Genomic DNA, 14,375 nt, shown 5'->3' on the forward strand with positions numbered 1-14,375 from the left:
TCTTAGTCACAGCTGGCTAATAACATCTCCCTCAAATAAGCAATCCAGGTCATTGGACTCAGTGTGTGCTTGTATTTAGGAGCCTCTACTATAGCCATTTTCAAGGACAATACTAGAACACATTTTACTGAGGTCAGCTTTCCCCTCTGAATCATCATGTTTGCCCAATTTTTCCAGCAGTGAATCATCATCACCTCATCAAGAGGACGCCATCTTCCCACTGCCAATCACCCCACATAATACAGCTAAGCTCCTGCACCTGCTTCTGAGTCATGCCTGGGACCACATGTTGGATCAAGCTAAAGCTGACAGGGCTCTACACTTGTATCTTTAGCCATAGTATTTTGTCCCCTCAGGAAAAGCCATTAATATGTATTTGCTTTATGCTGTAGCTCCAGGTTAATTCCTGCCAGTCATGCATGTTTCAACTGATTCAAGGCAAATCTCTCGAAAGTTCAGATATATGGATGAAGATATTGGAGGCCTGATACAGCCTCAGACATTGTTTCCGAAATATTCTAGGAATTTATGCAAATCTTTTTTGTGAAATCATTAAGTGCAAGCACAGTCCAGAAAACTGATGATTCATTACAATGAACATACCAAGAGCTATACCTTTTGAGATTTACAAGTCATAGGACAATTTCTATGTACATATAAAAAAGAAATTCCACTGAAACGGTTACAATCTTGAAAATTGTAACAGTTCCCACTGAAATAATTTATGCATTAGTTTCAACAATGCACAGTCAGTAGCACACATAGTGTTTTATGTACACAGCCTCTTATTTTATTCCATTCAATATCTTTTGTTAATATTCTTTCAACACACATTTTTTCTACAAGGTAAGTGGCACTATCTTCATCATACACAAACCCTTCAACATTCCTATTAAAGCTTAATGCTGGCTAAATATTAAACGTGTGTAGACACAAGGCACCACATGCAGTAGCCACTCTTGTGAACAAGCAAATCTACTTTCTATATTCACAGGGTCACATCACTGTAAACCAGGCCAAATTCTTAAAAAATTAAACCATGCTTTCTCCCTTGAATTGCTCTTAGACCTTTTGCTTAGATAATGAGATGAGAGTTATCCGAGCAGAATTGGTGGCCACAATCCATGTATAAAATGTCAATGTTGTGGGTCTTATGTTCAGGAATTCAAAATGAATTACAAAACAATGTCATTATATTAAAGAACATATTTTTGTTTCTGTATCTGTATACAGGGTGACCAGAGTAATTATTTACATTAAAAAGCCCACAGCCAGTCAGTCAAAGAGCCATTATAATGAACATCACCAGGCCTACACTCAATTAACTATTGCTGAATACACTTCCGCCTTGTGGTTTAATCTGTTTTGATAATATGCTGTTCTTGTTTTTGACAAGGTAGTGGTTTTAGAATCCAGTGCGGAGCCTGTTGTGTAATTGACTCAAATCTGTGCCACTTGAAACAAAGGATGTGAGATTTGTGAATGTTTTAATGTAGGTACTGAATTCCATAACCCTTCCTTACTGAATATACACAGCATAATAGTATAGCAATGTTTTTTATGGTTTTATAGACATTAGTACCAGTGCAGTTTAAAGAGGGTAGTTCACTTTCTGGGCTTTGTATTTCTGAAAGTTACTTTCATTTTTTTTTCCTGCTCTAGCCAATAAACCCCTGAGTGCCCCCATACCAGTTAGTGTCAAGCTAGCAGCTAGTCAAAAACTTGCCTGTCTCAAACATATTTCATAGCACACAAAAACTGTACTAATTGGAAATGTAACACTAAAACAGAGATAATATAAAACCCCAGAAAATGAACTGTCCGTTTAGGGGAAGCAGCAGCTGTCAATGTACAGATGGGTGACAAATTACAGGAAAACACTGAATAAATAAGTGGAAAAATAATGAATGCAGGTGCTTCCATACAGGTGTACTGAATTACACAATTAAGCAGTTAACATCCCATCATGCTCTGCGGCATATAGAAAAATGCTGAGCAGGCCCAGTTCACCTCGACTTTGGACAAAGATGGCAAGAGGAAAAGATCTTCACTCACAAAGACTGCTCAACTGGCTAGTGTTTCAATAGGAACAGTGACTAAAGTGATGTCTGCTATTCGATCTATGGGAAAGACATCAGTAAATAGGGTCAGGAATTGTGGTCGACAGTGCAGTGCAGGGGACAGTGGGGGGGGGGCCCACATGTCCCCTTAGAGTGAAGGGTCACTGCAAATCAACACAAAGTTATTCTGAGTGATCACCTTTAGCCTACGATGAAACATTTCTATCCTGATAGGAGTGGTCTCTTCCAGGATGGCAAGGCCCCCCGTCCACAGGGCACAAGGGGCCACCAATGGTTGGATGTGGATGTAGATGATGTGAATGGTAAATGGTAAATGGCTGGCATTTATATAGCGCCTTTATCCAAAGCGCTGTACAATTGATGCTTCTCATCCACCCATTCATACACACACTCACACACCGACGGCAATTGGCTGCCATGCAAGGCACCGACCAGCTCGTCAGGAGCATTTGGGGGTTAGGTGTCTTGCTCAGGGACACTTTGACACAGCCCGGGCGGGGGATTGAACCGGCAACCCTCCGACTGCCAGATGACTGCTCTTACTGCCTGAGCCATGTCGCCACTATGATGGGAATCATATGCTACGGCCTCCACAGTCACCAGATCTCAACCTAGTCAAACACCTATTGGAGATTTTGGACCAACGTGTTAGATAATGCTCTCCACCGCCATTATCAAAACACCAAATGAGGGAATTTATTTAGGAAGAATGTGCCATCCCTCCAGGAAGGTTCCAGAGACTCTATGCACAGGCACACTGGGGCTGGTGGGTCATCGTGCCTCAGTACCTTACTAAGGTTTTTCCTTTATCACCCATCTGTAGCTCTCTTATAGCTTTGTACTCTGGGTTATAACAGCCAGTTCTACAACAGTTCTTGCAAACAGACATTTTAGATTCATGTGAACATTGTGCATTTTCTTAGAATGGGTTAGTCACACAGTAACACGCACAGGCTTTTCAAAACCACTCTTACCTGAACAGCCCCAGAGGAACTGCTGCACTGAAATTGAATGCATTACACATCAGTTGCAACTTCAAGGCCAAAAACATTTAAATAAATGGTACCTTTGAGGTTTATGTGAGTGAAACTATGACACACTATACTGAATAACAATGAAAAATGATTTAACTGAATTATTTCAACAAATTCTGTTTTTTTTTCATGGTGTTCATTATGCATTTAGAAAATGTGCCATGCAGAGCAATGGTTTATGAAAAATGCCTAAAATCAGTAGGTTTTCAAGCATTAACTACTTTTTTCAGGTTCTGCCATCTCTGGGTTCAAGTAATGACTTTTTACTTTAGAGGGATTATTTACTGTCTAAACTGCCACATAATGTCAGAAATAGGTATGCATGCCATGAAGAATTACATTCTAATTTTCATCTTGTGTTAATTGTGCTATATTGCACAAAAACATCTTATTATAATTTATTCATAAATTATTAAAGGCTGAGGTGAGTCAATATGAAATTATTAAAGATTGAGGTCCCAATTGGTGAAAGTGTGGACACCTGCCATGCAGAAGATGGAAAAATTCAAAGACAATGCAAATGATAACAAGCGAATGCTACATTGAGTTCATAAGGAAAAAAACATTCCTGCTGGGACTGCAGTTGTGATTGGAAGAAAAACCAGCATACACAGCGGTGGCCCAGTACCGAATTTGGGAACCACTGTTATAGGCTGTATTTAAACTGACACAGAGTGTAAACTGTGTCCACCACCTGTCTCTGAATCGCAGCTGCAGGCCCCTGACAGAGCGGGGAGCCTGGCCAGACGCCGTGGAGGCCGGAGCCAGAGACTGGGGCAGGAGCACAGGTGCCTCTCCAGCTGGTGGGGGGTTCACACTATCACTGCCCAAAAGGGCCTCTCAACTGTCAGAGCACAACTCATACCCAAAAAATCTGCTACTGGAGCAATGGGGAAAATACTCTGTTGGGGGGATTTTCAGTATATTCAGTACAATCTTTCATAATTACACGGATCTCTGCACACCACAAACACCACTGGCACAGAGAACCTCTTGCTGCGGGACAGTGAATACGGAGAGGACTGTGGGCCACTGGGACTGGCTTCATACACCGGGTAACACAGCAGCACTGAGGCAGCTCCTACAGGATCGAATAACACTGCAGGGAGAGGGAGTCTGAAGGCTGGGCAGATGACCCGGGACACGGTGTGGTGTGTCTGCGTCTGTGACAGCAATAAACGTAAGGAGTCCGAAAATGACAAGTAGGTGGATAAATGAAAAGCTCAAAGAGCAAGTACAGTAATGCTTGTGTACTGTAAACGGAAGGCCACTCACAGTTCTTCCATTTTTCTATCAACACAAGCAAGGCCCAAAGATGGAAGATGCACATACCAGACAACTGAAGCCCACAGTACTCTGCAAGATTGATATGGAGTCTAGTTCACTGCCCAGAAGACGACCAGAGAACAACAATAAGTGCAGAAGCATGGTCCCTGTAGCTGGGGATAAGGGTCTGTGTAGCTGGGGATAAGGGTCCCTGTAGCTGGGGATAAGGGTCTCTGTAGCTGGGGATAAGGGTCCCTGTAGCTGGGGATAAGGGTCTGTGTAGCTGGGGATGAGGGTCCCTGTAGCTGGGGATAAGGGTCTGTGTAGCTGGGGATAAGGGTCTGTGTAGCTGGGGATAAGGGTCCCTGTAGCTGGGGATAAGGGTCTGTGTAGCTGGGGATAAGGGTCTGTGTAGCTGGGGATAAGGGTCTGTGTAGCTGGGGATAAGGGTCTGTGTAGCTGGGGATAAGGGTCTGTGTAGCTGGGGATAAGGGTCCCTGTAGCTGGGGATAAGGGTCTGTGTAGCTGGGGATGAGGGTCCCTGTAGCTGGGGATAAGGGTCTGTGTAGCTGGGGATAGGGGTCTGTGTAGCTGGGGATAAGGGTCTGTGTAGCTGGGGATAAGGGTCTGTGTAGCTGGGGATAGGGGTCTGTGTAGCTGGGGATAGGGGTCTGTGTAGCTGGGGATAAGGGTCTGTGTAGCTGGGGATAAGGGTCTGTGTAGCTGGGGATAAGGGTCTGTGTAGCTGGGGATAGGGGTCTGTGTAGCTGGGGATAAGGGTCTGTGTAGCTGGGGATAAGGGTCTGTGTAGCTGGGGATAAGGGTCTGTGTAGCTGGGGATAAGGGTCTGTGTAGCTGGGGATAAGGGTCTGTGTAGCTGGGGATAGGGGTCTGTGTAGCTGGGGATAAGGGTCTGTGTAGCTGGGGATAAGGGTCTGTGTAGCTGGGGATAAGGGTCTGTGTAGCTGGGGATAAGGGTCTGTGTAGCTGGGGATAGGGGTCTGTGTAGCTGGGGATAGGGGTCTGTGTAGCTGGGGATAAGGGTCTGTGTAGCTGGGGATAAGGGTCTGTGTAGCTGGGGATAAGGGTCTGTGTAGCTGGGGATAAGGGTCTGTGTAGCTGGGGATAAGGGTCTGTGTAGCTGGGGATGAGGGTCTGTGTAGCTGGGGATAAGGGTCCCTGTAGCTGGGGATAAGGGTCTGTGTAGCTGGGGAATAGGGGTCCGTGTAACTGGGGATTAGGGGAACATCTAGTGGTGGGAGTGAAAACTGGGGAAACCCAACAAGAAGCTGGAGAGTGTGCCAGGGGGAAGGTCATTACAGGACACCACAGAGGCACATGTGGGAGAGAAACAACACAACCCCATGGTGCTGGACACACTCGGTCACGTGGAAGGACACAGCGCTGGAACATGTCATCTGGGACCCAGATTTAGATGCTCTCCAGTCAGTGGTTGTGGGAGCATGGTGGTTTTGGAGGGTGATGATGTCACAGGAGAGTAATGCGTGTGGCAGCTGGGGTGAGGAGAGCAAAAGCGGTTCCAGTTGGATCCGCAAGAAACAGATCTGATGATGTCACTGGACCAAACCACCTCCCCCCATGGGCAGGGGTGTAGAACTCTGGAGCGTGCGGGCGGAAGTGGTGGGTGGCAGACAGTGTGAAAGGCAGGAAGTTGTCGGTTCAGTTGTTGATTGTGTGCCTTGTGTAAGAGGTCCAGGCCTGCGGTATACTGGCGTGCAAGTGAGAGGCACTCCAACTGCCAGAAAACACGAGCCAGCTCATCATACAAAATGAAAACCTCATTTATAAACGACTAGGTCGCACAACAATGACATATTTTCAACTGAAAAAAGTGTTGAATAACAGGTCACACAGTTTGCAAAAAGTTTACACTTTACAGGATTGGGTTAGTCAAAAGTCAAGAGACAGAACCCTCCCCACAGGCTTAAGTATAAATGCCAAACATTGTGTGACACCTTCATTTTTGATAAATTATAAATTTGGCATTAGAGAGAGGAGGAAGGCCAAGTCAGTGATGGCTCAAACACAGAAACTCTAGGACACGTGACCCCATCATCCCACACACACCCTGGGCCTAACAACAACCTTCACCTGTGACTGTATTAGCCATGGCTATATATACCATGGCCTCTCATGCATTACACTTTGTTATATTTCAGTCATTGGGATTTCCAGCATGTCGTAGCCTACATGCTCATATTTTAAAGAGACACATAATTACAATTTATATATTTTTTTCTCTCCAAAAAAATCTGAAGACCCCCATGCTAAAATCAGGCAGCCCCACATGGGGTCCAGACCCACAGTTTGGGAATTTCTGGATTGGCCGGTGAGCAAGGGAGAAATGATAGTACGCAGAATTGATTCTGGGCTGTCTGTGGTCTATGTCAGATCTTCTGTGCCCCGACAGATATAGCACTTTCACTGCCTAAAGGTCTGCCATGACCTGCCAGTGAAGACCTAACCATCAGTTATTCTTAAGAGCTCACTGATGAGTCACTGTTCAGCTATCAAAGATATCCCAGTCTGATTTTTACTATCCCATTGTCACAATGAATCTTGGAATTTTTTCATCTTAAAATTTTGAATTTTACAGGACTAACTAAACAAAACTAAACAACTTTGCCTGATTTGGAGTTCATACATTTCATAATGTTTCAATTCAAAGGTAAAAAAATAAGAATATGTGGAAAAGTGACAGGTTTGCTTCAGCCTGCAGTCTATCTCCTGCCAGAGCATCGATACAGAAATACCTGAGGAAGAAACAGGCTGGTGGCATCATGCTGCATAGCAATGCCTTCTGTTCAGCAAACACTTTCAGACCTGCACAGAGCTTGTCACACTCCACTGGTTATCCACAATCCACTGACACACAGTCCACTGACATACAGCCCACTGACATACAGCCCACTGACACACAGTCCACTGACATACAGCCCACTGACATACAGCCCACTAACATGTCATTAGTAACTGCATTACCCAGAGATGTGGACAACCTGGACAGTTAAAACTGTTTCAGTCTATTAATAGAATCCATCTCAAATCGGGCAGTTCAGTTAGGCTAACTGATATGGTGTTTCCGATTTATTTTAATGATGTTTGAATTTACTAAAATGCAACCGACATTATAAGTCATAATTCATGTTTTTTCTATTATGACATGTTTGTGTTACAAGGGACATTTGGCTATAAAATATGGCTCAAAAGACAAAGAGTGCTCTCAATGGTTGGTCTAAATCAACCACATACAACGTAATCTAAAAAAAGAAAGCTTTGTTGTGTTTTTACCCTGGAAACCAGAATCTGCAGTCCCTTCTAGAAGCGAACGATATGGAGGAGGATCGAATGGTACTGACAGATAGGTGCTGTCCTGCAGCAGGCCTCCCTGTGGAAGCCACACAAGCCCGCAGGATGAGTCAGCGCTATTGTTTGCTACAGCAGAGACCAATACCTAATGAGGAGGTCAGGGGTCACAGCCAAACTGCTCCCGAATTACTGAGGGCTCTGACACTGTCCGCTCTCTCCTGCAGACGAGCGGCTGCTCCACCAAGGTCTATGTACGTTTCCTGTTTCCTGTTTTATGTTTGGAGGAATCTGAATGCCATTCAAGGGTTTTTGTTTAATGACCTGTTCATTCAGTATATTTCTGCCCTCGCTCTAGACCCGTTTGGCAGTCTCCATGTAGGATAAACAGAATGTGAGCACACAGACACACCACACACAGACACACACACACACACACACACACACACACACGTATACATGCATCACACATACAGGAGCCATGAATAAAAGAGTAGAGTAGCAGGCATGCCCTCCCTGGGGAGCAGACAGAGAAACACAGAGAGAGAGAGAGACACAGAGAGAGAGACAGAGAGAGAGAGACACAGAGACGAGAGAGACACAGAGAGAGACACAGAGAGACAGAGAGACACAGAGAGAGAGACACAGAGAGACAGAGAGACACAGAGAGAGAGAGACACAGAGAGAGAGAGACACAGAGACGAAAGAGACACAGAGAGAGAGACACAGAGAGAGAGACAGAGAAACACACAGAGACGAGAGAGACACAGAGAGAGAGACACAGAGACGAGAGAGACAGAGAGAGAGAGACACAGAGAGACAGAGAGACACAGAGAGAGAGACACAGAGAGACAGAGAGACACAGAGAGAGAGAGACACAGAGACGAGAGAGACACAGAGAGAGAGACACAGAGAGAGAGACAGAGAAACACACAGAGACGAGAGAGACAGAGAGAGAGAGACACAGAGACGAGAGAGACACAGAGAGAGAGACACAGAGAGACACAGAGAGACACAGAGAGACACAGAGAGACAGAGAGACACAGAGAGAGAGAGACACAGAGAGAGAGAATACAGAGACGAGAGAGACACAGAGAGAGAGACAGAGAAACACACAGAGACGAGAGAGACACAGAGAGAGAGACACAGAGACGAGAGAGACACAGACGAGAGAGACAGAGAGAGAGAGAGACACAGAGACGAGAGAGACACAGAGAGACAGAGAAACACACAGAGGCGAGAGAGACACAGAGAGAGAGAGACACAGAGAGACAGAGAAACACACAGAGACGAGAGAGACACAGAGAGAGAGACACAGAGAGACAGAGAAACACACAGAGGCGAGAGAGATGGTGGTCCTTTACCAACCTAACCAAACCCTGCTCACAATCACCACACACAAACCTGCTGAAATCTGCGTCAACATCGACAGTGTGGTTCTCGTGTGATAAACCTCATACCCCAAAGGTATAGAATAGCAGTATTTGCTACCCAAAGGATATTAAATTGGATTTACCTCTGCTTTTGGCTGCTTGTTTCAGGCTGTTCATCACTGTAGGTTTTATGCTGTCCAGGACAAATCGTCCCTCCAGGCCAGGGTAAAGAGTTCTACAGAGAAACACAGGATGTTCTTTGTAATGCAAATCCATAATCTTTATGAATTCACAATCCTTTAACAAACAAAACACCACTTGGGTCCAGCATTGTGCACCTTGCAGGTAAATAGGTAATACCCTTAACAGATCGCTGCATCAAACTGTAGTCTTTTATAAAATTGGCAACAGTTTGTTACATTACATACAATGCAGTCTGCAAGTATTTTGACAGTGAAACCATTGTTGTTTTGGCTCTGTACTCCAGCACATTGGTTTTGTAATTAAATGTGGAATATGTTAAAAATCAAAGTGCAGACTGTCAACTTTCATTTAAGGGTATTTACTTTCTTTTCTCTGTGACTTTGACACAGGTAAAAGCTGGTTTGCTATGGCAAAGCCCACGAGTGCATGCTATGTCGTTATTCTGATTTTTCAGCATAATGATGGCCTGCTTTAATGTGACACAATTATCTGGTCCTCATATTGAGAAGCAACAGTAACAGATCCCAAATGCCACATCTTGAATCAACTCCAGACATTTTGTTAGCCTTCTTGTACATGAACTAACGGATCAAAGACACAAAGCTAGCCAAGAAACCAGCTAAGAAGCCAACTGTCCAGTTACTTTCGGTTCCCTAAAATGGGGGAACTACGTATAAAAAGGGCTGTAATTCCAAAATGGTTTCCCAATATGGATGACAATACACCCAATGAAAGTCTGCAATCTCCACTTTAACCTCATATTCATTGTTGAATTTCTAGTCCAATGTGTGGGAGTACACAGCCAAAACAACCAAAATAGTTTCAGTCTCCACATAGCTAGTATATCTGAACTGAAAATGTATCTGAGCCACCTGAGCAGGTACGTTTTTTAAATACTAAATTGATTTTAAATTCTTTTTTGCATCTAATTGAAAGTAAAATAAACATGAGAAAAAAGTAAACATACACTCACCGAGCACTTTATGAGTATTTATTAGACTTATTTTTTAGACTACTACTGCTGTAGCCTATCCACTTAAGAGTTATGATGCATTGTGTGTTCAGAGATGCTCTTCTGTATACTACTGTTGTAATGCGTGGTTATTTGCGTTACTGTCACCTTCCTGTCAGCTTTTGACCAGTCTGGCTATTCTCCTCTGATGTCTCTCATTAACAAGGCATTTCTGTCTGCAGAACGGCTGGGTGTTCTTTGGGTGTTTATTGTTTTTTGCTCCATTTCCTGCAAGCTCTAGAGACTAGTGTCTGTGGAAATCCCAGGAGATCAGCAGTTTCTGAGATACTCAAAGCACCCTGTCTGCCACGAACAATCATTCCTCAGTCAAAGTCACTTAAATCACATTCTTCCCCCATTCTGATGGTTGGCATGAACATTATCTGAAGCTCCTGACCCATATCTACATGACTGAATGCATTGCACTGCTGCCACACAATTGGCTGTTTCGATAATCGTATGAAGAAGTAGGTGTGAGAAAGTAAAAATGTTGCTAATAAAGTGCTCGGCGAGTGTATATGGACTGATGGGCAAAATTAACCCCACAGACACCAGTGCTGTTCTCTTCTGGATTGAGATGCCATACCTTGGGTACTCCTCTGAGGTGATATAGACCGCATCCTTTTCGTTCACGGAGGAAGAGAAGGCCACAAACGTCTCATTCTGGAGGGGGAGGAGCTCCAGCCCGATGAGCTCGCTGTAGCAGGCATCTCCGAGGACGAACTCGAGCAGGAGCAGTTTCTCCTGCGAGGACCCCTTGTGTCGGGTCTTCCTCAGCACCTGCCGCAGCAGAGCCGGGGTCACCTTGGTGACCACCCCCGGCGGGGAGGTGTAGGCGGTCAGAACCGTGTCCACAGCAGGGGGCACCTTGGCCACCTGCAACCCGGCGGCCTGCAGGAACCCGATCACCGCCTGGGACACGGCCTCGCCCTCCTCCAGCTCGGAGAACACCACCTCCTGCGCCGCCATCCAGCTCCCGCTCAGGGAGTACACCACCTTCTGCTGCAGCAGGTCCCGGAACAGCGGCTCCAGGATGGGCTTCCAGTGCGACCGCACCCTCTGGGGGTCGGGCCACGCCGCGTACGCGCCCTGGGGAGGCAGGGGGAAGTCCTGGTCCTCCTGGGTCTGGATGCGCCGGACCGCCTCGCACAGCAGGGTGAAGTAGGCCCGCGGGATGACGGTGAGCACCAGCAGCTCGTTCCACAGCGCGGCCGGGTCCCTCCACTGGTCCACCTCCCTCCACTTGATGCTCCGCCGGTTGTCGGTGAGGCCGAAGAAGCCGCTGACGTGGACAGGCAGGCCGGTGGCGCTCTCCTCTCCCGGGGGCAGCGGCAGGAAGCAGAAGGCGCGGCCCGGGAACTGGGCGCTGGCCCCCTCGTCCCCGTGGGCCGGGGTCAGCGGCAGGGCGATGCCGATGGCGGGGATGAACTTGAGGTCGTCGGCGAGCGCGTCCAGCTCGGCGCACACGCCGCGGCCCCCGACCGAGTTGCACACCAGCCAGGTCGTCCGCTGCGTCTCCTTGGCCTCGTCCTGCGTCTCGATGTTCACCTGGTAGGTGGCGCAGGTGACCCCCTCGCCCCCGCTGGGAACGCCGTTGCCGTAGCTGTCGATGGCCAGCCCCAGCGACTTCAGCGAGCCCGGCCTCTCCAGCTTGCCGTCGGGGTCCTCGCCGGCCGTCACGCGGAACAGCGTCCGCTCCGTGCCGTCGGACTCCCGCATGTGCAGCGACACCTCCTGCACGCTCTTCAGGAACAGCAGCACCGTGTCCGCGTCGGCCTTGAAGGACTCGAACAGCTCCAGAACCTTCTCCTTGTTGTAGATGTTCGGGCTCAGCAGGGAGGGCTTGACGCGCAGAGGGAAGCGGAACAGCGTGCCGGGGAAGCTCCCGTCCTGGAAGGTCTGCTCTGAGCTGCCGAACAGGCCGGCGTACGGGGCGAACTGGTCCGCATGCTCCGTGATCTCCTTCATGTCCGACCGGAGGTTCCAGCACTGCCCCGACTCGTGGGGCCCGAACAAGGTCTGGTGAGGGTCCAGCACGCCGATCTGGTCACCACTGAAGATGCTGGGGACATCTGCAAAACCAAGGACACAAGAGTCCACTCGGGGGTTCTCAACACAAACACAGAGTTTTTTTTTTCTAGTCATCAATGTGGTTTAGCAAATAGCCATAGCTTCTTCATTCCCATAACGTTATGAAAGTCAAATCAATAAGTATATTCATGACAAGTTTAGCACAAAAGTTAACAAAGTTAAAGTTAATTTTGACTGCGATTGAGACTGAGCAGCCCGTAGTGCAGTAATCGCACGTGCACATTATCACCTGTTATGTGGTACACCGAGTTGAATCCAATTCCAAACCGTCCAACTTTCAGGGGGTCGTCCCTCTTTCTACTCCTGGCGATTTCCTGAATGCCGTTCCAGTCTTCCGTCGAAAACACCGCGTTATTATACACATACAGAGCCGCACCTGATGGATCAATCGGCAGAAAAAGATTGTAATTCATAAATTAACCACCATTCTCAATGAATCTTTCTTTGTAGGCTTAGCTAGCAGTGTGTGAAAAGGGGTCTACTGTCTACTAAACTTTGCTGATTCAGTATCCACTCATGGGAGCTGCATTCGGTAAATTCACTAAACTACAGTCTGATTGGCATTTTCCACTGTCCTTCATTTAAAAAAAGACACGGCAGAGCTTTATTGGTGTCGAGTAATTCAAAAATAAAAAATAAATGGGAGCCACTAAATTTGCATTAGACATAATAGTCAAGCTGAAACAAAATCTTCACAAGAAGACGATGGTCAGTAAGGATTAATTTATTTAATTTATTTTTTAATCATTATTACCAGTGAATAGTTTTATATTTTCTAAAGCACAGGGACAGTACGCACAGTACAACATGAATGAAACATGCCGTATATGCAGGCCACATGAGGCAGACACACGGTCACTTCACCCACCTTGATACTGCGCCATGTCATTGGCCCAGAGCGACTCCTGCCCGTACTCAGTCTCATCGTACATGAACTTCACCGCCGTGGCACCTGCGTCTTCTGCATTCTGGATCAGTTCCTGAGCGACAACCAGCCGAGAGAGCAGCTCTACACACCATCCTTGACTGAATGCTGTAACTTTTCCATTTATGGTTGTCATAGCAGCGGTATGTACGTATTAGTATACTTACATTATTACATTACATTATTGGCATTTGGCAGACGCTCTTATCCAGAGCGACGTACAGTTGATTAGACTAAGCAGGAGACAATCCTCCCCTGGAGCAATGCAGGGTTAAGGGCCTTGCTCAAGGGCCCAACGGCTGTGCAGATCTTATTGTGGCTACACCGGGATTAGAACCACCAACCTTGCGTGTCCCAGTCATTTACCTTAACCACTACGCTACAGGCCGCCCTTCTTCTGAAAATGCCAAGTGTTGGTCTGACCAGCTAGTGCACAGCTACTGGTAATGAACATGCCAGCTGTGGATCAAACTTGGGTGAAATACATAATACGTTCTATGTTTGACTGATCGTGCCTTTGCACTTGTAAATCGCTTTGGATTAAAAGTGTCTGCCAAATGACAAAAATGTAAATGTAAATGTGCCTGCCGCAATTGAGTCAACCAAGAGGACCAGAAGGCCTGCACTTTTTGTGAGTATTTCACAGGTTCCAATACACCAGAAAAGCTTAGTTAACTATAGAAAAGCATTTAAATCCAAAACAATTGTGTACTCGACCCAGGTCTGATGTGAATAAGCCCATCTACCAAAAATGTAATGTAATGCGTGTTCAGAATAAGAGTATTACCTCCTAACATCACGGTACTTAAGGCTCATTTACAGCAAATTAATCTTCTGCACCACCTTCTTATGTGACTTAGATAGCACTATTTTGTGAGGTAATATTCAGTGCCATGTGCTGAGGAACAAAGAAGCAGTAATACTCAGTCTCCCATGTTGAGGTGTAGTATAGTGGTGGTAATATTTAGTCTCCAGTATATAATATTTAGGATGGTAGAACCTCATTAGGTTACGCAAAACAAGAAATAATGTGCATTCAACTTTGCCAGAAACAAACTGAAC

General features: G+C 46.3%; 1 protein-coding gene and 1 pseudogene across 2 annotated transcripts in view; both read right to left on the bottom strand.

The window, feature by feature from the left end:
* The window catches only part of LOC133107602 (uncharacterized), a 980,437-nt pseudogene that overhangs the window by 160,353 nt on the left and 805,709 nt on the right, over window positions 1-14,375 (bottom strand).
* Window positions 1-14,375, bottom strand: part of sacs (sacsin molecular chaperone) — a 42,883-nt gene that overhangs the window by 14,023 nt on the left and 14,485 nt on the right. Inside the window, exons 6-10 of one of the 2 annotated variants that reach the window (XM_061216928.1) lie at window positions 13,257-13,368; window positions 12,618-12,764; window positions 10,884-12,369; window positions 9,225-9,316; window positions 3,056-3,082 (exon numbers count right to left, since the gene is read on the bottom strand). In XM_061216928.1, the coding sequence (XP_061072912.1) occupies window positions 3,056-3,082; window positions 9,225-9,316; window positions 10,884-12,369; window positions 12,618-12,764; window positions 13,257-13,368 (1,864 nt within the window). The remainder of the gene's footprint in view (window positions 1-3,055; window positions 3,083-9,224; window positions 9,317-10,883; window positions 12,370-12,617; window positions 12,765-13,256; window positions 13,369-14,375) is intronic. The other variant, XM_061216929.1, reaches the window with a different exon arrangement.

This window comes from Conger conger, chromosome 13, assembly GCF_963514075.1.
Source record: "Conger conger chromosome 13, fConCon1.1, whole genome shotgun sequence".
Taxonomy (NCBI): Eukaryota; Metazoa; Chordata; class Actinopteri; order Anguilliformes; family Congridae; genus Conger; species Conger conger.